The sequence below is a fragment of the Hyperolius riggenbachi genome, chromosome 1 (genome assembly GCF_040937935.1).
Source record: "Hyperolius riggenbachi isolate aHypRig1 chromosome 1, aHypRig1.pri, whole genome shotgun sequence".
NCBI classification, from domain to species: Eukaryota; Metazoa; Chordata; class Amphibia; order Anura; family Hyperoliidae; genus Hyperolius; species Hyperolius riggenbachi.
The window spans coordinates 592401196-592427273 of NC_090646.1; the positions used below are offsets into that span (position 1 = coordinate 592401196).

Consider the following 26078-nt stretch of genomic DNA (forward strand, 5'->3'; position numbering starts at 1 on the left):
TAGATAGCAGTCCCGTGCTGATGCAGAGAAAGAGGCCCAGCGCATGAGGTAAATTCATTTCTGAACAGGTACCTTGCAGTTTCCATTCACAGAAGAGGTTTTAACCCTACAGCTGGGATAGAATATACTGCCATTACAGGTACAAATAGTTCTCATCCAGTTCTTTCATTTAAAAAAAATTCATACAAAGAAAACCTCCACTATCCTTCATCCAAAAAGTATAAGGAAATGAGACCCGGTTCCAAGTACAATTCACCACAGAACGTCTGCACTCAATTTCCCTTCCTGACAGGCGATAATTTATATTTTAACCACAGATTATTTTTTCTTGAAATCAATTTACATAAAAGGTCAAGGGAGAAGAAAATAAACTGGATTCTGTACTATGTAAACAAAGTGGATAACCTAAAGACATGTGGCAGGCAGACCCGCTAAGGCCCGCCTCCCTTCGTCCTACAGACACTCGCAATATTGATTACCACGTGGAGGTCACTCACAGAATGATGTGCTTTGTTATTGTAACAGGTGTGCCAGGTCAACAGATCCCACTCAGCACGTGTTCACGGAAAAAAATACTTCAGACTTCCTACCTAGCTGGTTGGAGGACTCGTTAAGCTAGCATGACAGGCGTTGGTAAGCCGCTAGCCTGTGGGAGACGAGGGCGTTTTGTGCACAGTACGCGTATAAGGGAGCACGGGGGAGCGGAATACATTGGCCGGACTCCAGCTCTCTCCCAACAGAGCTTATTAATTGAAATCAGCATGTGCTATCCAAATGTGCAGTTTCTTCTGCTGCCAAACTTTGAGATTTGCAAAACTTGAATCGTGGCATGTTTTCTTTCTCCTACTTTAAGTCGCTTGTGCTACTCACTGTACAAACCATACAAACAAAACCCAGGAGCAGAACTTGTCTGAGCTGTGGAGGAAATGGATAGATGTAACACTCCATATCAAAGCGCAAGTAGTCCCTGGGCAGAAGCTCTCGCTGGTGGAGAAATGTGTAAAGCAGAAAGACAAATAAAGAGAGCAGTCTACCGTACAATCTCATAGGAGTAACTTTGTTTAAAGCTCCAGCTCACAAACAGGTTATCCCAATTCAAAAGAACGTACATTACAATGAATTAGGCAGAATATTTAAAGGATACCCGAACTGACATGTGACATGATGAGATAGACGTGTATGTACAGTGCCTAGGACACAAATAACAATGCTGTGTTCCTTTTTTTCTTTCTCTGCCTGAAAGAATTAAATATAAAAAATAGTATGCAAGTGGCTGACTCAGACAGGAAGTGACTACACTGTGACCCTCACTGATAAGAAATTCCAACTAAAACACTTTCCTAGCAGAAAATGGCTTCTGAGAGCAAGAAAGATATATAAAAAAAAAAGAGGGATTTCTTATCAGTGAGGGTCACACTGACTCAGTCCTGACTCAGACAGGAAGTGACTACAGACACATACCTGATATTTAACTCTTTCAGGCAGAGAATGGAAAAAAAAAAAAGGAACATGGCATAGTTATTTGTGTGCTAGGCACTGTACATACACATGTCCATCTCATGTCACATGTCAGTTCGGGTATCCTTTAAAAAGTTTAGCCTTAAAGGGAACCTGAACACAAGTAGATGCCATATTAAACTTCTCAGGTGCTTCCTCCAGCCCCCCGCAGTCCGTGAGGTCCCTCGGCATCCTCTGGGCTCCCTCAGTTCTCTTGCTGGTGGCTCTGTTAGCTGCGTGACTTGGGAGTAAGTCGTGCACAACTGCGCATGCGCAGCCCGTACTTACGCCTATCACTGTGAGCGTCCTGCACAGTTCTCCAAAGAGTGAACCGCACGTGTGCAGATCACTCATGGCGATGGGCATGCGGACAGGCCACGCATGCGCAGTTGTGGACAACTCCTGGCCAAGTTGCGCAGATAACAGAGCAACCAGCAGAAGAATAGAGGGAGCTCACGGATAACAGGGGGCTGGAGGAAGCCTCAGGTAAGTTCAGTATGGCATTTTTTTACTTGTGTTCAGGTTCCCATTAAAACCAAAGTTTCAGGAATAGCTATATATATGTATTTTAGGAGTAGTCATTTAGCCCGCCCGTTAGATAATGGGCACTAGGGCTATGACGTCAGGACGCACGGCCGCGCTCCCCAACGGCTGCCCGCTCCCTCTGTCCCAGTCGTCCTCCTGTCGGCTACACATGCGCAGTAGCGCAAAACCACAGACACACAGACAGGAGGAGGACGCAGGGATAGTTAGGGATTATTGTATAGCATTTCCCCATATATGCATGGGTTTTCTCCAGGCACCTTGGTTTTTCCCCCACTTAAAAAAAACCCCCAAAAAAAACACACCACAACAAACTGGTAGGTGAAATAGTTTCCCAAAAACTTGCATTACACCATGGGAGGAACAGTAGTCTACAGTAGGTATTAGGGCCCCTTTCCAGATAAAATATCTAAGTGCTGCAATGATATTGCAATTTAATTTACTCTAGCTGTGCGCACGATTATCATGTATAATAAGGGTTTCACGGTGTGACTGCTTTCGTTATTTAATTAATTGCAAAGAGGCACTGTAGTGACATAGCAGAACTCAGTAAATTATTTAGGATATCCATTTATGTTAAATACAGGGCTGTGGAGTGGGAATGGAGCTGAGGAATCGGAGCAATTTTGAGTACCTGGAGTCAGGAGGTTTCATAAACTGAGGAGTCTGAGTCAGGAGTCTGATTCGGATGATTTTTGCACCAAATCCATAACCCTAGTAAAAAATAGTCTAAGGAGTCGGAGTCGAAAGCCAATTTGGGTACATGGAGTTGGAGGCTTCATAAACTGAGGAGTCTGAGTCATGATTTTTGTACCGACTCCACAGCCCTGGTTAAATACCCTGCTTTCAGCATCAGAAACACTTCCCATAGCTATATATTGCTGTATATTGGTGTGTAGCCCCACCGTCCCACTGAGGCTTAGCCTAGGCTGTTTATGTAGGAATAAATAAATTTATACATAAATATTGTCAAAAAAAAAGGAATTTTATTATGTCATTTGGACTACAGTTCCTTTTTGATTGAATCGCACAAGTGGGGGGAAAGGTTTTGTAAAAAGTGTTAAAAATTCTGCAGCATAAAAAGAAAATACCTGCTACAGCAATTTACAGGACTTTATCTCCTCCTCTGTGACCTGCAGATGCCTTACCAACTCCAGTCATTCTGAACCACTCCCCTTTCAGTCACACAATCATGCTGGGGAACAGCAATTGCTATGTCAGTTGAAGACATACCTCCTTGCTGACTATCATGAGGAGGGCACCAAATGAGGAAAACCTACACAGCTCCACGACTGAGTGGCGATGGCCCAAATTCTCCAACTGCCTGCATAGTGGCTGCCATGCATGGCAAGTCTTCTTGTCCATTTGTTGTAAATACTATTTTTAATGGCTCACAGTATTTGCTTTTTGCCTTTGTGGAAGATTTAAAGGGACTCCGAGCTCAGAAAAAAAAGGAAAGTTGTACTCACCAGGGGCTTTTTCCAGCCCAGTGCTGGTCGGGAGGTCCCACGCCGGCGTCCTGGCTCCTCTCCTTCTCCCCGCTCCGGAATGGCTGGCAGGCCGCAGCCCGGGCGACACTCTCCCGAGTGTCGGGCTGCTTCTTCCGCATATGACGCGGATTACGTCACACGCCGGCCGCCTCGCGTCATCACGGCGGCCGGCGTTAAAGTACTGCGCATGCGCGCTTTGTTCGCGCATGCGCAGTACTTTCACGCCGGCCGCCGTGATGACGCGAGGCGGCCGGCGTGTGACGTAATCCGCGTCATATGCGGCAGAAGCAGCCCGACACTCGGGAGAGTGTCGCCCGGGCTGCGGCCTGCCAGCCATTCCGGAGCGGGGAGAAGGAGAGGAGCCAGGACGCCAGCGTGGGACCTCCCGACCAGCACTGGGCTGGAAAAAGCCCCTGGTGAGTACAACTTTCCTTTTTTTTCTGAGCTCGGAGTCCCTTTAAAAAGCCCAAAACCCCCATGAATTAAAAATCTATCCACTCTAAAGTTACAGGAGTCTGCAGCCCTCACCAGGGTAACAGTAGACCTTTGGAACACTGGTTAAGGTAGCATCATTTGCCACAAACAGACTCTGAATGACACAAACCTGCATCTCTCCTTTCTCGTCTGGTCTCGCAGGCTTTGCGGCCTCAGTCGCAGAATTTTTCAGACTCTCTTTACTGCAGTTTACCAACACTTCCACCACATAAATTGGATCCAGTTCTCCAGTAGTTTGCTGTGTGAGGGAGAATAAATATTGTAGTAGTAATAATGGAAGCTGTAATGTATGGTGAAAAAGCACAATATGGACTTGTTAGACAGAAGGTATTTGCATACTATCACTTCCAAGTGTTTACAAGCAGGAACCATAATGCACCTCAGAAGCACAGTGGGTGGAGCCATGCAAACCGTTCTTTTATTGTCCTGTAAGCCAAGAATACATACAGCATTGCTGGCTTATAGTAAACCTATAGGCTACAAACTTTCCAAAGCCATATTATCAGTATGGAACATATCAGATCCAATCCATTTTGTGCTTCATCGTTATTAAATAATATTTATCAGAAGCAGAATAGCTGAACTGCAGGGAAACATGCAGAATTTATAACTCATAAATGTCCTACCCTGCCATCTACACGTCTATAATGGCTGTGACATCACCAGATACTTATGGAGCAGGAATACTCTGAATACTACTGAGGCTTCCCTGTCTCCTCTTGGTCTCCTTATTCCGGTTTTGTCCCTCAGTTAAGCAACGCCTCCTCTGTGACCCCCTCGAAAGGCTTTGGGAGCACTCGTGTCCTCAATGGCTCCAGAAAACGGGTATGCGCAGTATGGAGCCGCATTACTCTGGAAACACTTGACGACACGAGTGCTTCTGAAGTTGTATTTAACCGGTTGTTCGAATAGCTATAATGAGGGTGACAGCATTGGCACAAGGGGACCAAGAGGGGACAAGGAAGGCTTAATTGGATCCAGAGCCTTCCCTCTCCATAGGTAACTGACTTTTTTTCCCCTCACTTCAGTTTTACTTTAATATACTGATTTGCTGTGTTCAGTGTCACTTTAACTGTGTAAGGCCCGGTTCACAGGTATCAGTTTTCTATCAGTAACCCTCCATTCCGTTAGTGCGCAGTAAATGCGACGCATTCACCGATCTGGAAAAATTGCTCCAGACCCAGACTTGCGGTCTGTGTGGGCGGAATGGATCTGTTCGAACAGACCAATGTGAATGGATCCACTGACTTGACATAGGATCTGTCCCTGTCCGTTACAATCCACAAAACCATCAGTTTTTTTAGGCCAATGTGCCCCGGGTATAAGCAGACTCCAGCATAAGCATAGCAGGAACTAAAAGACTAAAAAAAGACATTAAACCATATGGCCAGAGAGTGAAGTGGTAACTGATCTGAAACAGCACTTTGCTTATGTAGGGCTGCAGGGAGGCACCGATCAGCCAACAACTTAAAAGGGCATTATGGCAAAAAAATGTAAAGTTTAAAATATGTGCAAACGTACACAAATAAGAAGCACGTTTTTTTCCAGAGTAAAATGGGCCATAAATTACTTTTCTCCCATGTTGCTGTCATTTACAGTAGTTATTAGAAATTTAACATAAGCAACAGGTTTTGGACTAGTCCATCCCTTCATGGGGGATTCTCAGGGATTTATTTATTTTCAAAAGCACTTAATGAATGGCAGTTGCTTTGTCCAACTGCCAAAAAACTGTAGCGAGCTGGGAAGCTCTCCAGCATCATTGTTTAAATTCTTTTTACGGAATATCTCTATAAAGAATAAAAGCCTTGCTGAGAATCCCCTATTAAGAGATGGACTAGTCAAAACCTGTCGCTTCTGTCACATTTCTACTACCTACTGTAAGTGACAGCAACAGGATAAAACTAATTTAAGGCTCATTTTACTCTGAAAAAACCTACTTATTTGTCTGTTTGCATATATTTTAAAAATTTTCGCCATAGTGCCCCTTTAAACCACTGCAGCGTACAACATAACCTTCTTAAAGAATTAATAAATAGAGATTATCTATCAATCTATCATGTACATTCCTCCCAGAGCACTATAAAATTAAATTACTGCTGTAACAAAATGCTGAGAGATCTTCTGGTGATTTCTGGGTGCCATGCTGGTACTTGTAGTGCTCCTAGGCATTGTGGAGTCATGTTGCACCCTGCTGCTCTAGCTTAACACATGTTCTGTTCAGGAGGATGTCCTGCAGCAATGCTGAGCAAGCTCCAGTTTTCCACTCCGCAGTCCCTGCCAGCTTCAAGGGAACAGCTGGACAGAGATGTGGCAGGTCTGTTACCAGCTGTACATCTGATGCTAGTTTACTGCTAAATCCAGCCCTCCAAATAAATGTTTTCAGCAGTGAACTGTGTTCCTCTGCCACCAGCATATTTTACTAGTGCAGTATGGATACAGTGGCGCCAAAAAGATAAAATCTAAAACGTTTAAAACAAGAGGAGGCAGTGGTGGACTTACCTCCTCCAAGCAGACACAAAATTTACCAATGTATTTGTCAAATGCAAGTTTATTTACATACTCTGGGGGACAATGCAACACGTTTCGCTGGTTTGACCCTGCTTCATCAGGCAATAACGGAGCAATAGCATATGTGGTCAGTAGAAGAGCCAGGCACCTGTCAGGATCAAACCTGAGAAACGCATTGCATTGTCCCCCAGAGTATGTAAATAAACTTAATGTATTTGACAAATACATTGGCAATTTTTGTGTCTGCTTGGAGGAAGTAAGTCCACCACTGCCTCCTCCTGTTTTAAACTTTTTAGATTCTTTTATCCTTTTGGCGCCTTTGTATCCATACTACACTAGTAAAATATGCTGGTGGCAGAGGATTAGAGAGAGAGAGAGACACGGAGAGCGACTTCTTAACCGAGTGGGGTCAGGTCTAATCTCCCCACCTGCATCTACAGTGGTTGCCTTGGAGGTAACCCTGCTTTATGAGTATAGCTCATTACTCTATCATACTTCACTTCAACTACCAGTACATACTACACTATATTTGGCTCGGTGTCCCTACTCTGTTATATTTTACCTGAAGCCACTGCTAAAGCACAGTATTCCTCTCACTTAGCAGAAAGGTCTTGCATGTCATCACTTCCGCGGGATCCATAATGCATCACTCCAGGAAAGTGGGAGGGATATAGCGATGTTCTATTCTGATCAGTAGTGTCTGGGTGTTTGGATGGCTGATTAATATACACAAACTATGTGATGTATTTCAATAATTCCCAGCATCCTGCCTGATGTGACTAAAGACTGATTGGTGCAAAAAGTGTCTCGCCATCAGGAGGATTAGACCTCTCATAAGAAGAAGCGTAATCACAGCACTTGGCAACAAGTCAACATACATAAACTAAAAAAATCTTGTTGCCCAGCTTCTTGGAGAGGAAGAGCTAAACTCAGCAACCACCCTATATAAGGTTACAAAGATAAAGGCGTTATTACATCTGGAAGAACCACCCACACACAAGGGGAGAGAAGCATTGGTGGGTGGAGCACAACACAGCCAGTCACTTGCTGATCCTAGCATGCACACAACCTTGAACGCTGTTTAACCATGCAGCTAGTAATATACCGTAATTGCTTAAAGTGCTTGCCTGCACTCTGCACCAGCGAAGTGCAACGTGGAAGAGGTCCCAGGGTGGGCGAGCTGCTGACTATTCAGTGGATGATTACTCAATCGCAACGTAAAGCTAACAAACCATGTTGTTTCTCATTGCATAACTATGGTAGCTATATGCTCACTAATTATTATAGTGGAAGATATCTTAAATGAAAACTATTGTGAAAAAAAATTCAAATTTTTTTTAAAACACACGTTTAAAATGTACATTTCTCCTAGAGTAATATGCACTATAAATTACTTTCCCCTATGTCGTTATCACTTACTGTAGGCAGTTAATATTGTACTGATCTGTCAGGTTTTGGAGTAGTCCATCCACTCATGGGGAATTCTCATTTATTTCTTTATTTACAAAAGTCCTTATTGAACTTCAGTTGATCAATCCAAGTGCCAAAATGGGGTGCAAATGAGTAGGGAAATTGTCTGGCATCTTAGTACAGGTACTACTGAGAAACCCCCATGAGGAGATAGACTGGTACAGAAACTTGCCAGCTTTTTACTACCTACTGTAAAAGAGAGACAAGTAATTAGTAGTGCACATTCTACATGTATGTATTTTAACTTACAATTTTTTTTTTTTAAAGGGAACCTAAACTGAGAAGGATATGGCTGTTTCCTTTTAACAACACCAGCTGTCTGATAGTCCTGCTGATCTCTCTGCTGCAACAGTGGCTGAATCACACACCTGAAACAATCATGCAGCGAATCCAGTCTGACTTCAGTCAGAGCACCTGATCTGCATGCTTGTTCAGGGGCTGTGGCTGAAAGCATTAGAGACACAGGATCAGCAGGAGAGTCAGGCAACTGGTATTTTAAAAGGAAAAATGCATGTCCTCAGTTTAGGTTCCCTTTAAGTGACTGGAGGACACCCTGTACTAGGCCGCAATAGTCTAGCAGAAGTACTCACACTGTATTACAGTAAACATATGTTATATTCCATACTGCTTCATAGCTAGCTGAGAGCACCCTGCCAATGTCACATACAATGAGACAAGTGTGCAAGAATCACCATTACTGTGCAGAGAACAAGGTGGGGAACACACACAGCTCACGCATACAACAAGCATTGAATTAATGTGTCCAGTCTTGCAAGTGATTAGGTTTTTCCATGCTCAAACAAAGCATTACATAGCGTCTATTGTATTACACATGTTGTGCTAGACTTCCTCAACAACCCACATCAAGACTCATTAACGGCCACGCCAAAAGAAAAAACACTGCTCTTGTCAAACTAGTCTAAACTAAAACTAAAAATAGTCTCATGTTTAGCAGTATCACAAGGCAGCATAAAAACCCCATTGCTACAAAAGAAAAAAAAAATACTTGCTTTTTATTGATTGGCTTACTAGTGATCTCCCAGCATTGCTACATGAATGGAAAAATACACAAAACAATTACTTTCAGCCATCAGGACATCAGCAACTTTCAAACCCCTGGAGTCTCTTTCCGCACAACAGCAACCTTAAAAGCCATGCTGTACAGAGACATCTACATAGATGCCCAGTGCCGCCATTAGCCCACCGGCAGCTGCCCAGTGCCGCCATTAGCCCTCCGGCAGCTGCCCAGCATCCGTTATTACCCTCCGGCAGCTGCCCAGCATCCGTTATTACCCTCCGGCAGCTGCCCAGCATCCGTTATTACCCTCCGGCAGCTGCCCAGCGCCATTACCCTCCGGCAGCTGCCCAGCGCCGCCATTACCCTCCGGCAGCTGCCCAGCGCCGCCATTACCCTCCGGCAGCTGCCCAGCGCCGCCATTACCCTCCGGCAGCTGCCCAGAGCCGCCATTACCCTCCGGCAGCTGCCCAGCGCCGCCATTACCCTCCGGCAGCTGCCCAGCGCCGCCATTAGCCCTCCGGCAGCTGCCCAGCGCCGCCATTACCCTCCGGCAGCTGCCCAGCGCCATTACCCTCCGGCAGCTGCCCAGCGCCGCCATTACCCTCCGGCAGCTGCCCAGCGCCGCCATTACCCTCCGGCAGCTGCCCAGCGCCGCCATTACCCTCCGGCAGCTGCCCAGCGCCGCCATTATGTATGTGGTGCTATATGTCTTCCAAGTCTGCACTGTGTAACTTCAGCACTTGTACTGTTAACAGAATGCTTTTATATTAACTGTGTAGCTACAACTTACACTGCTTGCTATGCCCTTGCATAACTTGGTGCTCCATTTGCGGTTTCTACTTCGCTACCTCATCACTGCTATCGTGAAGTGTAATCTTGACAACAAATTGGAACTGAACTGTGTTGTACTTTTGTGTATTTTTGACATGACATATACCAGTGATGGCTAACCTTGGCACTCCAGCTGTGACTAAACTACAAATCCCATCTTGCCTTTGCTTCCCCAAATTATTCTTAGAGCTGTCAGAGTTATTGCAATGCCTCATGGGACTTGTAGTTCCACCACAGCTGGAGTGCCAAGGTTAGCCATCACCGACTTATACTGTTCATGCATGGTTTGTGCTTCAATAAAGTTTTTTTTTCGTTTTTTTTTTTTAAATAAGAGATCATGTTCCTGCATCCAAGTCAAATGCAAACTTAATACAAATTGCATGCAGCTTGGAATTGGGCTAGGCTAAATCAGCAACCGCTGCATTTGATTAGCCCAATGACAAGCAGTCATTTGTAATAAATTTGCATGCCAGTTAGAACAATCTACATCTCAGATTAGATGGTACATTCTTCAGAAATGAGGATGAATTTACCTTTACGTTTGATTTTCTGGAAAAGTTAACGACTACTCCCCATCCAAAATCATCCTCTTCACTCTTGACCTGAGGAGAAAAATCACCACGTTTACTATAGCAAGACATTTTCAATCAGGGTGATACCATTTATTGTCCAGCTTCAAAGAAAGAGTAAAAAGAGTAAGCTTTTGGCCAATATGCCTTCTTCAAACTCCGTTCCACTTGGCCTCTTTTCCATGGACAGTTGATAGGCAGTGAAAAGCCTCTCAGACTCAGAACTGCTCAATGCTGCCTGGTAACTGCTTGCTAAGCACACAGTTCAACTGTCCGTGGAAAAGAGGCCTTACACTGACAAGTATTAGAAGACACAACTGATATACATTGATCATCAGAAGGAGGTACAGAGACTTTTTTGCACATATAAATGAACGTCATTCAGATACCTTAATTACAACATCAGATGGGTCTTACAAGGATGTTTATTAATGTATGGCAAATAGTTAAGATAATACTGTTGCATTAGGCTCTGTTCCCACTTGCTGTCGGACCAGGTGCGCCAGTGGGATCAGACAGATATGATGGTCTGCTGTGGTCCATCTGGAGTGCTGGGAAGATGCTTTACCCTCATAGGCAATATGGAAGAACACTTCCCGCGGATCCATTGCAGCGCGACAAGTGTGTTTATAAAATAGGATCCCTTCACTGCCCGTGTAGCAATGAGTGGAGAACATTAAAAAAAAAAAATGTCCTTTCTCCGCTCTAATGGGAAAAGAGCCTTAAAGGAGAGCTGTAGTGAGAGTTATATGGAGGCTGCCATATTCATTTCCTTTTAAGCAATACTAGTTGCCTGGCTATCCTGCTGATTCCCTGCCTCTAATACTTTCAGCCATAGCCCCTGAACAAGCATGCAGCAGATCAGGTGTTTGATATTTTTGTCAGATCTGACAAGATTAGCTGCATGCTGGTTTCTGGTGTGATTCACACTACTGCAGGCAGATAGCTCAGCAGGGCTGCCAGGCAACTGGTATTGCTCAAAATTAAATCAATATGGCAGCCTCCATATACTGCTTACTACAGTTCTCCTTTAAGCCCCATGTACACCATATCATTTTTTGTGCGATTTATTTAATCAATTCGATCCAATCCGGCATGTCCAATCGGGATTAGATTGGTAGTGTGATCAATTTGCTATTGTTTTGCAATGACATTCGACCGCACTATCGAATCCCGATCTGACATGTCGGAGTGAATCGAATCGATGAATCGAACAAAAAAAATTGTATGGAGTAGATGGGGCTTTAGATCAATTCCTGATAATCTGATAAAGAACAGCAGCACACGCATGCTGTGGTATTTGTAGTGTTGGCATCTTAGGCACCACGTGCTCATTTTATGTGTCCAACAGAAATATAAGGGTTACGAGGTCCCTGACTTCACAAAATTGCAATATTCAGCATGCGCACGTTTTTTTCACCTACAGCTGAAGATCCAATAGCAGCCTCTGGCTCCCCAGTTCCAGTAATGTTTCCTCTGTGTGCGATTGGTTGCTTTTACTGGGCATGCATGTCCAGCTCAAATGTGCTTATTCGCAGCAGTGGTTTAACACTCAGATCGCAAAACTTGCAGCGCACATTTTTTGCCAATTCTTGCAAGAGAACAAGAATTGCATCGCTAAATGCTTTATGAAGCACATTTGCAATTTACACAAATTGCAAGCTCCACAAGTGAATTGTCCCATAGTGATATCTTTGTCACAGCACTTTGCTGATCGCCGGCGGTCAGCATAGCACTGAAACGCTTCTCAAAAGCGTCCGAGTGTGAACCAGCCCTTACAGGGAACCAGAGGTGGGATGTTTGATTATTTTTAAATAATGCACATTCCCTGGCTGTCCTGTTGATCCCCTGCCTCTAATATTTTAAGCCATAGACCCTGAACAAGCATGCAAATCAGATATCTGCCAAATCTGATTTGCATGCTTGTTTCAGGCTTTGTTGAAAAGGAAATTAATATGGCAGCTTCCCTAGGTCTCACACCTTGGGTTCCTTTTAAACTCAACTGTCTCCCAATCAGCACTGTAAATGATCCTAGAATGAGGACATTAAGCTGCTCAAGACTGCTATTGGATCTTTGGCTGTAGGTAATAAACAGAAAAGCACTGTTAATGTGATTTTATTAACAGTTCAGATTCCCTTTAAGGACTTGCACCAGTCACACAGCCACGCCAACCTATACAGAACAGACACACACTTACAGATCTATTAAAGCACAATGCTGACAGCCACGCCAACATACAAGGAACCTTAATAGGACATCTGCAACAATTCTAGATTATACAGTGGGACCACATTGACACAGCTACACCAACACCTATAGACCCTGTAAAGCAGCAAAGCGATGCAGAAAGACAACTACAGTGCTGGGCTGGAGAACACACTGGCAAACTACCGACATATCAAGTCACCTTTAGCTGAAAAGAGAGAAGTAATAAAACTCAAGTTCAGTATGGGCAAATCAGGGAAAGCCTGTGAAGTTTTATAAATGACTAATGGAAAAGCCATAAAGCTGTCATCCAGCTGGCAGGAAGAAAGGGTGACAGCATTGGCTGAGAAAAGGCAGGGTAACAGCTGCCTGGAGGGAAGAAAGAGCTCAGCATGTCAAACTGTACAATTACACTCCTCTACTGGAGAGTGGCTACCCGATACACGGGCAACATATCCGACTCCACCACACAAAGCAAATGTGCTGGCCTGCTCCATAACGGTGGACCTGATAGACGGGCAACGCGTACGTTAAAAAAGGGCGCCGGGAAAAAAGGGCGCAGTGTTTTAAAAGATAATCATGAATAACGTTTAAAAAAAATTGTGTTATATTTCGTTTAAAAATAATGTTTTATAAAGTTATAAATCATTAAATAATGTGTATAAAATCGGCAATTTTAAAAATGTTAATCTTCCCTGTTTAAAAATTGAAATTTATAATAACGTTTTATAAAACATTAATAAGAATTTTACTAAAGCTATACCTAACCCTACTCTCACACAGAACCCTCCCTGTACCTATCCCTAACCCCTAGACCCCCCTGTTGGTGCCTAACCCTAAGACCCCCCTGTTGGTGCCTAACCCTAAGACCCCCCTGGTGGTGCCTAACCCTAAGACCCCCCTGGTGGTGCCTAAACCTAAGACCCCCCTGTTGGTGCCTAACCCTAAGACCCCCCTGTTGGTGCCTAACCCTAAGACCCCCCCTGTTGGTGCCTAACCCTAAGACCTCCCCGTTGGTGCCTAAACCTAAGACCCCCCTGGTGGTGCCTAAACCTAAGACCCCCCCTGTGATAAGCATTAATAACGTTTTAAAAAAATATGGTGCGGTTTTTCGTTTAAAAATGAAAAAAAAGGAAAAAAAAATATTGTACGGTTTTTCGTTTAAAAATAATGTTTTAAAAATTATAAATCATTAAATAATGTGTAATCATGAGAAACAGTTATAAAACATTAAAAGTCTCCGGGCGCCGCTTTTAAAACGTTATTTTTCTCCGGCGCCCTTTTTTCCTGTTGGGCGCCGATTTAAACGATGTTTATTATGGGAGTGAATGGCGGCGCCCTTTTTGTCCACCTGCCTCATGCGCCCAAATTTCCTGCTTCCACGGGCAACAGCTCAAACTCCACCATACAAAGCAAATGTGCTGGCCTGCTCCATAATGGTGGACCTGATAGACGGGCAACAGCTCAAACTCCACCATACAAAGCAAATGTGCTGGCCTGCTCCATAATGGTGGACCTGATAGACGGGCAACAGCTCCGACTCCTAGCTATGATTAAGGATCAATCGGTCCGAAACATGTTCGTTGTATGATGTGTGGCAATTCTTGATACGTCCACAATAAAGGAACTTGCTTTTATGGACATCGTGCAGGCATCTTTTTGTATAAAGCTCTAACTCCAATACACAGCAAATGTGCTGGCCTCTGCTCCATAATGGGTGACTTCACTGTCCTATCAGCACTTGCTCCTCAGATGACAGCTGTAGTAGTCATGTCTTCCTAATAAACAGTGTGTGTCTCAGTCCATTGCAATCACAATAAATAGCTACTTGCCACCCTATGTGTACTTCTCAAATGCTTGTTAATACAGTCTATACTTAGAGACTGAAGTCTCTTAAAATTCCACTTTTTCATTCAAAAATGTGTTTAACATCATTCCCCTAACTAAAACTCTGCATCCCCGCAACTGTAATCTAACTAAATCCCCCCAAACTCCCCGGGGGGCAATCTGGGCAGCGCTTCCGTGTGAGGCAGAGCTTTCAGCGGCAGCTCTGCCTCTCCACGCGTCTGTCAGCCCGGATCGCCGCCTCTCCCCGCCAATCTCAGTCTTCCTTCACTGAGAGGGGCGGGGGTAAGGCGGAGATACGCGCTGATAGACACGTGTAGAGGCAGAGCTGCAGCTGAAAGCTCTGCCTCTCACGGAAGCGCACAGAGCAGCAAAATCCACAACCAAGAAAGTCGTGGATTTTGCGAGGGGAGTTTGGGGGGGATTTAGTTAGCGTCCAGCCGCAGGGATGCAGAGTTTTAGTTAGGGGAATGATGTTAAACACATTTCTGAAATAAAAAGCTGAATTTTAAGAGACTTCAGAGTCTCTTTAATACATGTGCAGTAACAGCAGCATTCATGCCCGGTGGAGATTGCCATCTAGTGCCTACACTACCATAACACAATATTTCCATGCCACAAAACATGCAGCCTTTAAAATTACACTAGAACTTCCCTTTCATAAACAATCCATTGGCAGTAGACCCACCAAGCAGGGGTGTGGAGTCGGAGTTAGTGCTATTTTGGGTACCTGGAGTCGGAGTCGGTGGATTCATTAACAGAGTCGTCGGATGATTTTTGTACCAAATCCACAGCCCTGGTAAGCAGTGGCGTAGCTAAGGAGCTGTGGGCCCCGATGCAAGTTTTACATGGGGCCCCCCAAGCACTCGATACATAACAATTGATATGGCGCACCAAAACCTGCCAAAGACAACTACAGTGTCAGAGGTGAAAGAAGGGGATGGGGAACAGTTTGTTAATGATTACCAATATTAAAAGTATCTATAGAAGTGATTATTATGAGCACAGTACCAATAGGGAGCTAATACTGTAGTTGTGGGAGGGCCCCTCGGGGCCCCTCTGGCCCAAGGGCCCCGATGCGGTCGCTACCTCTGCACCCCCTATTGCTACGCCCCTGCTGGTAAGTATTAGACTAAGGAGTCGGAGTCGAGGAGTTAGCCATTTTGGGTACCTGGAGTCGGAGGTTTCATAAACTGAGGAGTCGGCTGATTTTTGTACCGACTCCACAGCCCTGCTCCCTAGGCACTGGCTAAAGTTGAGCATAAACATAGGCTAACTGGCTTGGCCAGCAACCCTTACCTGCCTCTAGCTTTGCAGAATAAGGCTGGCCACACAAAATAACTACCGTATATACTCGAATACAAGTTAATCTTGTGTATAAGTCAACTCCAATATTCAACCCTCTTAAGTTGTAATTATTGACTCAAGTATAAGTCTAAACAGCAAAGTTAATGGCTGCACTTGGGGCTCAGGAGGGGTTAATGACTGCACTGCATACCGTATTGCAGCTATTAACCCTTCCTGTCCCTTAAGTGCAGCCAATACCTCCTCCAGGCCCCCAAGTGTTGCAATTATTCATTCCTTTTTATGCAGCCCAGTATTTCCCCCCTGCCCCTTTCCTTGTTAATTGTTGTATCCAGGACTTTCAGACCTTTCCTCAAAGTATTACTTACCACAGGGTAAATTGATGCAAATGGGGATGTCACTATTAGTACAGTGTGCTCAGTGTTGCCTGTGACTCGAGTATAAGTCGACCCCTATACTTTCATGAAGTGAATCAGACCTAAATTTCTAGACTTAGACTCGAGTATATACAGTATATTTTTTTTAATTTACAATCAATTTTTCTGATTCCGACCCATGTATCACATACGTGATTCTTAAGGTGGCAAAATTACATTTAGCATTGCCTTTTAGTAAGAGGGCTTTTTGTTCTCTATTAGCCCATAATACTCGGTCATCATGAATCAAGGTCAACCAAGCAGCATTTATAGACGGTGGACTTTTCGGTCATGACCGATATGTGACTGCAGCAGGCCTGAGTGTATCATCACTGTGGAAAGCCTTACCTTTACAAGCCGGCCTGGCTGCAGGAAGGGGAGGCAGTATTTGGGCTTGTGAACATATTCTTCTATCTCTTTAGCAAGCTTGGCGAGCTGCTGGCGGATCTTGTAGTACGTCACTACACTCTCTTCATTAGGAATCTGAATACTGTTGTACTGCTCTTCTAATGTCTTCACCTCTGAAAATCAAAATAAAATTAAATTCTTAGAAATGTTACCTTATTTAAAGTGAATCCGAGATGAACATTTAATCATGGCATAATTGTGTTCCTTTCCTATTGTTTATATGGCATTCCTCAAGCCAAATACTTTTTCGCTTTTGTTTTAATACTCTAATTCCCAATAAACTAAACAAGCCACTAGCACAGGTTTTCAGAGAGCCAAAGCACTTTCAGACAGTAGCAAGGGCTCATGGGAGCTCAGTCTGGGCAGGAGGAGGGGGAGGTATTACTAACCAGAGGCAGAGGGGAGGAGGGAGGTGGAGGGGGGGGGGGGGAATTAGGTTTTTTTGCTCAAGATGCAGATAAGCCTGCCTCTCTGTAATGTTTACAAGCATGGCTGCTGTCATTGTATCACAGGAAGAAAATAATTATTCTATTAAAGCTGTTTGCAGCTAGATTTGCTAAACTTTAGATAAGGTATATAGACAAGTTACTTGTTATAGTTAGTTTTTTATCTCGGATCCGCTTCAATGTTAATGCAATGAGGTGTACACATTTTCCAGCTGAAGGCCAGGAATCTGTTTCCAAGACTATCCTCATAGGCTCTGGGTCTTCCAATGAGGAAAAATTGCCACTGCTACCAATTAAATCTCTAATTGAACTGTCCCAAACCGATAGAAAGTGTATGGATTGGTAAAATGGGGCAGAAAGCTGTATAAGATTTAAAGGACACCTGAACTGAGAGGGATATGGAGGCTGACTCTTATTCCCTTTTAATTACTTGAGGACCATGGGCTTAAACCCCCCTTAAGACCAGGCAATTTTTTTACAAAATGGGCCACTGCAGCTTTAAGGCCTTGCTGCAGGGCCACACAACTCGGCACACAAGTGACCCCCCCCCCCTTCTCCCCACCAACAGAGCTTTCTGTTGGTGGGGTCTGATCGCTCCCCCAATGTTTTGTATCTGTAATTTTAGCAATACTAGCAGCCATCTAAGGCGCCCAAATTACCGGAGCGCCCTTTTTATTTATATGTACCAGGGTGATTTGCTCTTTGCTGGGGAAGCAACTCCCACTCTACTGACTTCAAGCAGAGTAAAGGTGCAGCCATGCAGGTATGATCAATACATTTACTGCAAAACGTACAGACTCACAATGCACAAACCTTATTGCATTACTAATTAACACAGATTTCACTATTAAATCCTAAGTAGGTGTAGAAAAATAAAGCATACCATGAATATACGACCTCCAAGTACGGTTTCTATTGTCGAGGTTAAAACGTCTTCATTTGAAAAGAGAATAGCCATGGAAAGGTTTTTTTTATGGAATGAGCCCCACTCAGAGGATCCTCCAACATTTTTACTTTAAAGGACAACTGAGGTGAGAAGAATGGAGGCTGCCATAGTTATTTCTTTTTAAACAATACCAGTTGCCTGGTAGCACTGCTGGTCTATTTGGCTGCAGTAGTGTCTGAATCACACCAGAAACACCTGATCTGCTGCATGCTTGGCTAAAAGTTTAGAGGCAGGGGGTTAGCAGGATAGCCAGGAAACTGGTATAGCTTAAAAAGGAAATAAATATGGCAGCCGCCATATTACTCTTACTTCAGTTGTCCTGTAAGACATATTTTGCACACAGCTGAGTTACTCACTCTCGGCGACCCCCGGAATGGCCCTGTAATGCTGGAACTGGTAGAAGGATTTCTCCAGCATGTATTCCGGGTTAATCTCCTCCACTCGCAGGAGGTTCAGCACCATGTTGTAGGTAAGATGGAAAGCACTGTTCAATGGATCCGCCGAGCCCTGGGGAGAAACCAAGACAGATGATCAGTTACCAGGAAAATGAAGCCAGGTCAAAACTATTCACTAACCAACCCAAACAACTCTGTAACTCAAGGCTTGGTATTACAGATTAGTACAGACATAGGATAAATAAATAAAATCCATTATGTCTGGTACACACCATGTAATTTTACATTCGATAGATGGGTCAAATAGATAATTTCCAACAGGTCAGATATGATATCCGATCGTTTTTCTGATCAATTTTCAAATCATTTCTAAACATAATCGATTAGAACGATAATCAGCAATCATATCGGACTTGTCGGAAATTCTTTTCGACCCATCTGTCTGATGGGAAATTGCATGGTTTGTATGCATGTAGCTCTCAGCCCACTAACCATGCCTAACCTTACCCTCAACCCTGTACCAAGCACAAAACAATACTGCCCTGTCATCCAATCAGATTTAACGCTAACACAGTCCCCTACATACAACTCTTAGGCCTTGTTCGCATCTAAAATCGCATTTTACGATTGTGATTTTTTTCCACTCCTGTCGCTTACATCCTCGCTACGATTTTTTGTAAAATGCTTTTCTAAGCGTTTTTTCAGAGAGATTTGTTTTTTCACTTCCTTACGCAAGTCAGGAAGTGAACTATTTGAACCGGAAAAGAATAAATACAATGTATTTATTCTTAAAAAGTGCAAACGCAATAGCCGCACAAAGCGATTTTGTGAGCATTTTGCACTTTTCCTATACCTTCCATTGTAGCAAAATCGCCCTAAAAATGGTCAATGCAGCACATTGCTGAGCGGAAAGCGAACAAAACGCTCAGATATGAACTATCCCGAAAGGATTCATTGCACTAGCGATTTTTTTAAAATCGCCGGTGCTCAAAAAAAATGCAAACCGCCCTAGGTGTGAATGAGGGATACGGAGACTGACGCATTTAATTTTAAACAATACCAGTTGCCTGGCTATCCTGCTGATCCTTTGTTCTAATATTTTAGCCACTGACCCTGAACAAGTATGCAGATCAAATGCTGCTCACTGAAGTCAGACAGGATTAGCCACATGATTGTTTCATGTGTGCGATTAAGACACTACTGCAGCCAAATAGATCAGCAGGACTGCCAGGCAACTGGTATTGTTTAAGGAAATAGATATGGCAGCTTTTATGTACCACTTTCTTCAGGTTCCCTATAACACAAACCTCTAGGTAACCAAATATTAAACACAACAACAACAACAACAACAACAAATAACATTTGTAGAGCGCTTTTCTCCCATAGGACTCAAAGCGCATAAGCATGGCTCAGACCATTGTGGTACAGAGGAAGAATTTTATAAGTCCGGAAATGCCAGGCTAAACACTAAAAGGGCAAAACCCACTTATAATCCCTAACGTAACCTAACCTTCACACTATCTCCACCATCATGCTGTTCATTTAAAGAGAAACTCCAACCTAGAATTGAACTTTATCCCAATCAGTAGCTGATACCCCCTTTTACATGAGAAATATGATGCTTTTCACAAACAGACCTTTAGGGGGCGCTGTATGACTGATTTTGTGCTGAAACCTCTCTCACAAGAAGCTCTGAGTACCGCCCGCGGTACTCTGGGCAAACTGCCACAATGTGACAATGTTCACAGACAGGAATTAGCTGTTTACAGCTGTCTCTAACAGCCAAAACAGCTAGGAGCAGCTACATGACCTGCCCACAGTAAAAATGTCACCATGTAACAAATGTCAGAATGTAAATCGGGGAGAGGAAAGATTTTACAATGAGCAAACACTGACTAAATCATTTATACATCATTATTGTAAAAATGAAGCACTTTTTTTTTACTGCATTATTTTCACTGGAGTTCCTCTTTAAGGCTTAATCAATTAGTATACTTTTACGGTTTACTGATACTTTACTATATGTAACAAAATGATTACAGCACTTGTAAAAAAAAAAAAAAAAAAAAAAAAAAAAAAAAAAACAAGCATTAGAAACAAAACAAACAAAAAAAACCTTTTGTCATGGAATTATTTTCCTCAATGCTAACCAAGATTTTTATTTACTTTTTTTTTAAGTGGAGGCCTGGAACCAACCAGGCTTCAGATCTGCAGAAGGCAGCAGCTGACTGGCCACATGCAAGCAGGGCTGTGGAGTCGGTACAAAATTCCACCGACTCAGACTCCTCAGTTTAGGATTCCACCGGCTCCGAAACTCCTCTAATTTGCACAACTGAAGTAAGAAGGATATGTAGAGATATACATACGCCATATTTATTCCCTTTAGTCATAGACTAAAAACTAGTCCTTGGTAAGAGTACTTGTAAAAAGGTACAGACCGGAACAAAGAACATCTATCAGGGCCTAGGCAATGTAACTGTGGGTACATGTAAGAGTGATGTGCAGGTACTCTGCAGGGGAATGAGGCGATTCTTCCTCTATTACACATTCTTCATGTACAATCTGAACCAGGTTTATGGGCATAGACAACACCTCTGTGTTCAATGTGCACAACATTCTCAGTGGATTCCCTGCAGCTCTGTGGGGAGTGCATATGTAGAGTATAGTACTACTGTGTAACAAAGTAAACCTGAGACAGATGAAATTAAAGTTTTATACATACCTGGGGCTTCTTCTAGCCCCTTTCAGGCTAATCAGTCCCTCGCTGTCCTCCTCCAGCCACCTGGATCTTCTGCTATGAGTCCAGGTACTTGAGCCAGTCGGGCGTAGTGCGCATGCACACACTGCGCCGCTGGGAGCGTGCTACACCTGCGCAGCACTATTGCGCAGGTGCAGAATGCTCCTGGCTGTAGGAGCAGCACATGGCCGGACAGCGCTGACTGGCTGAATTACTGGGAGTCATAGCAGAAGATCCAGGTGGCGGAGGAGGACAGCGAGGGACTGATTAGCCTGAAGGGGGCTGGAGGAAGCCCCAGGTATGTATAAAAAAACTTTTCTTTTCATACGTCTCAGGTACCCTTTAATTCGTAGTCACCAAACCAAATTAAGTTTTAACAACAAATCAAATTATTTGATTTCATGAGCAAAGGGAGTGAATACATTTGCATAAATCAGCATCAACGCAGAATTGTGTTTCTATCTTACTGACCATCTCTATTAGTGACACAGCTACACATCAGGCTTTATTCTTACAGCATAGATGTTACTTAGTATATAGTTAGAGATTCTTGTGTACACATCATATATACTGTACAGTCGCAATCAGATATGTATATCTGACTTTAAAAATACGGGGACTGCTTTATTGAAGCAGCACAAGTAACTAATTTTGATTGGTTTATTTCATTTTTGTGGACTAAGCACAGCTATTACTGTATGTATACATTATTTAGGATGACTATTATCTGAGAAATACATTTTATCATATTTTCTATTTTAATTACAGTTTAAATTCATTAGGAGTCCGTGCATTTTTTCCTGACTCCAGGCACCCAAAATTGCTCCGACTCCACAGCCCTGCACGCAAGCATATGGGGCACTGAGGTATAGACTGTCTGCACAGAGCATACAGGGCACACTAGCAGCTCTGAGCAGAGAATAGGAGTAAGTTTCACATGAATGTGGAGGCCAGATGCTGGCGCTGCAGAAAAGCCTCCCACAGCTTGGCATCTCCAGTGTTTTTTCCATTAGAGAGAGGAAGCAACAAAACTGGGTATTACTACTCCCTGCATAATAGGCCATAAAATGCTTTGCTCAAAGGCTCCTCTTGTTTCACAACACACAAGGAAATACTGGACAAATTATGCAGTCATGACATTTGGAAAGGTCACACATGACTGAATGAAACACTTTCTTCCCTTTACATGAAAACTTCAGACTTCCTAAAAACATTTGTGTCCGCAATGTGCAATGCTACAGAAAAGTCAGCTGACATGATGGTAAGAGGATATAGCACATAAAATGGCAATAAAAAAAACAGAAGCAGATTATCTTCAGAGAAGTAACTTCATGGATGTGGTTTGCCTTAGCCTATCTGTGTAGGGTTCGTATTGCATTTCCCATTGCCCACACAGATATTCACTAAGGGCAAAGACAGGGTTACATTCTGTCAAAGGTCACACAGGTTATAGCCAAGGGAAGTTGTCACAAAGGAAGGGCTGAACATGGAATAGAAGGTTGCTGAACACAGCAGAGGGGGCTGCACGTGGAATGGGAGGCTGCTGCACACAGAAGAGCGGGCTGCACATGCAAAAGGGGGCTGTTGCACAAACAAAAAACTGGGGGGGGGGAATAAATAAAAAAAGTGTACCAGGCAACCTAGTACAACCTGCTTCCGCTTTTGATTTTACTCCGCTGGCAGCATCTCCAAAGGAATCCAAACACACACTCACAGGTTTATTACAGACACTGGATGATAGTTATCTTATGGGTGTAGATAACTATATTTCAGGCTAAAAGCAAGTTACAATAAGGCAGAGCAAACAATCTGGCTTCCACCAATATGACTTGCCTTACTGAACAATCTCAGCTATGTTAAACTATAGATGTGGGTACCCAAAAGAAAAAGTGATTTTCTTTCCTTGTTCCAGTGTTTTCTTCCTGGCTGATGGCAGCCTGGCATTCCACAGTGAGACTCAAACCGCCAAAGAAGGACAATGTCAGACAAGAAACTGGAAATAAAGATGGTAGCTTCACATTGGACGCTTTAATCCTCCTATTATTATTATTATTATTGATTTATAAAGTGCCAACATATTCCGTGGCGCTGTACAAAGTAAGAAACAAACATGGGGTACATAATACAGACAATGGTGTACTCCAATATACAAGTTACATAATTAGTGACAAAATACAAAAAATTGATACAGCATACAGAATACAAAGTACAGAAGTGGTAATGACTGTGATAAAAGTAACATGATGAATAAAAAGTATAATGATTTCCAAGACACAAAAGGGGGAGAGAGCCCTGCCCTTGCGGGCTTACAATCTAAAGGGAATGGTGGGAAACAAGAGGAGGGGTAGTATACGATAAAATATATAAAGGCAGTGTGTTTTAGGATACCTAGTAGGAGTGCAATTTGGTCTTAGGACAAAGGGAAGTGGCTTAATGTAGCGCATATGCTTGTCGGAACAAATGAGTTTTTAGAGAGCGTTTATAATAACAAAGGTTGGCGAGTGACGGATGTGTTGTGGGAGGGGATTTCAGAGAAGGGGTGAAACGCGTGCAAAATCTTGTAAGCGTGATTGTGAGGAGGTGATTCTAGAGGAGGACAACAGAAGATTGTGTGCAGATCTGAGATTGCGATTGGGTTTGTATCTGGAAATTAGTGAGGATATATCCCGGAGAGAGAGAGATGTGGAGAGCTTTGTAGGTTAGGGTTAGGAGTTTGAACTGAATCCTCTGGATAATTGGCAGCCAGTGAAGAGCTTGACAGAGAGGGTCAGCTGAGGAAGATCGAGAAGAAAGATGAATGAGACGAGCAGCTGAGTTCAGTGCCGACTGGAGCGGGGCCAGTCTGTTAGAAGGTAGTCCACAAAGTAGTATGTTGCAGTAGTCCAGACGAGAAATTATAAGAGCATGTATTAACATTTTGGTTGTGTCTTGAGTGAGAAAGGAACGGATGCGAGATATATTTTTGAGTTGGAGATGGCAGGAGCTGGTTATGGAGTTACGATGAGGAATAAAAGAGAGAGAAGAGTCGAATATTACCCCCAAGCACCGTGCTTTGGGAACTGAAGTGATGGGAGCGTTATTAACATTTATAGTTACTTCAGGCAGAGAGGTGGCCAGAGAGAAAAATTATTAGTTCCGTTTTACTCATATTAAGTTTTAGGAAGATACAGTGGAGGAAATAATTATTTGACCCCTCACTGATTTTGTAAGTTTGTCCAATGACAAAGAAATGAAAAGTCTCAGAACAGTATCATTTCAATGGTAGGTTTATTTTAACAGTGGCAGATAGCACATCAAAAGGAAAATCGAAAAAATAACCTTAAATAAAAGATAGCAACTGATTTGCATTTCATTGAGTGAAATAAGTTTTTGAACCCTCTAACAATAAAAGACTTAATACTTAGTGGAAAAAACCCTTGTTAGCAAGCACAGAGGTCAAACGTTTCTTGTAATTGATGACCAAGTTTGCACACATTTTAGGAGGAATGTTGGTCCACTCCTCTTTGCAGATCATCTCTAAATCCCTAATGTTTCGAGGCTGTCTCTGTGCAACTCTGAGCTTGAGCTCCCTCCATAGGTTTTCTATTGGATTAAGGTCCGGAGACTGAGTAGGCCACTCCATGACCTTAATGTGCTCCTTCTTGAGCCACTCCTTTGTTGCCTTTGCTGTATGTTTTGGGTCATTGTCGTGCTGGAACACCCATCCACGACCCATTTTCAGGTTCCTGGCAGAGGGAAGGAGGTCGTCGTTCAGGATTTCACGATACATGGCTCCGTCCATTTTCCCGTTAATGCGATTAAGTTGTCCTGTGCCCTTAGCAGAAAAACACCCCCAAAGCAAAATGTTTCCACCCCCATGCTTGACAGTGGGGACAGTGTTTTGGGGGTCATAGGCAGCATTTTTCTTCCTCCAAACACAGCGAGTTGAGTTAATGCCAAAGAGCTCTATTTTGGTCTCATCAGACCACAGCACCTTCTCCCAGTCACTCACAGAATCATTCAGGTGTTCATTGGCAAACTTCAGACGGGCCTGCACATGTGCCTTCTTGAGCAGGGGGACCTTGCGAGCCCTGCAGGATTTTAATCCATTGCGGTGTAATGAGTTTCCAATGGTTTTCTTGGTGACTGTGGTCCCTGCTAATTTGAGGTCATTCACTAACTCCTCCCGTGTAGTTCTAGGATGCTTTTTCACCTTTCTCAGAGCCATTGACACCCCACGAGGTGAGATCTTGCGTGGAGCCCCAGAGCGAGGTCGATTGATGGTCATTTTGTGCTCCTTCCATTTTCGAACAATCGCACCAACAGTTGTCACCTTCTCTCCCAGCTTCTTGCTAATGGTTTTGTAGCCCATTCCAGCCTTGTGCAGGTCTACAATTTTGTCTCTGACATCCTTGGACAGCTCTTTGGTCTTTCCCATGTTGGAGAGTTTGGAGTCTGCTTGATTGATTGATTCTGTGGACAGGTGTCTTTTATACAGGTGACTAGTTAAGACAGGTGTCCTTAATGAGGGTGACTAATTGAGTAGAAGTGTCTAACCACTCTGTGGGAGCCAGAACTCTTAGGGCTCGTTTCCACTATCGCGAATCTGCATGCGTCCAACGCATGCAGATCCGCACATGTAATACAAGTGGATGGGCCTGTTTCCACTGTAGCGTTGTTGAGGTGCGTTTTTTTCAGCGTGAAAAAAACGCACAAAAGAACCAACGATTTCGCCTGCGTCGGGAATCCGTGCGAATCGCCGCTAATGTATTTAATAGTAAAAACGCATGCGTTTGTTACATGCGTTTTTACCCGCGATTTCGCGTGCGATTTCGCACCTTTTTCAATTTTATTTTGCCCTGGCAGTGTCATGGTTAATTTCGCATGGCACCCTGCCATGCGAAATCGCATGCGAAATCGCGGGTAAAAACGCATGTGGAAACGCATCCGCATGCGTTTTTACAAGCGTCGGAA

General features: G+C 43.6%; 1 protein-coding gene across 1 annotated transcript in view; it reads right to left on the reverse strand.

The window, feature by feature from the left end:
* The window catches only part of MTREX (Mtr4 exosome RNA helicase), a 144600-nt gene that overhangs the window by 68852 nt on the left and 49670 nt on the right, over positions 1-26078 (reverse strand). Inside the window, exons 16-19 of the mRNA XM_068249254.1 lie at positions 18350-18500; positions 16542-16714; positions 10386-10454; positions 4135-4263 (exon numbers count right to left, since the gene is read on the reverse strand). Coding sequence (XP_068105355.1) covers positions 4135-4263; positions 10386-10454; positions 16542-16714; positions 18350-18500 — 522 coding nt within the window. The remainder of the gene's footprint in view (positions 1-4134; positions 4264-10385; positions 10455-16541; positions 16715-18349; positions 18501-26078) is intronic.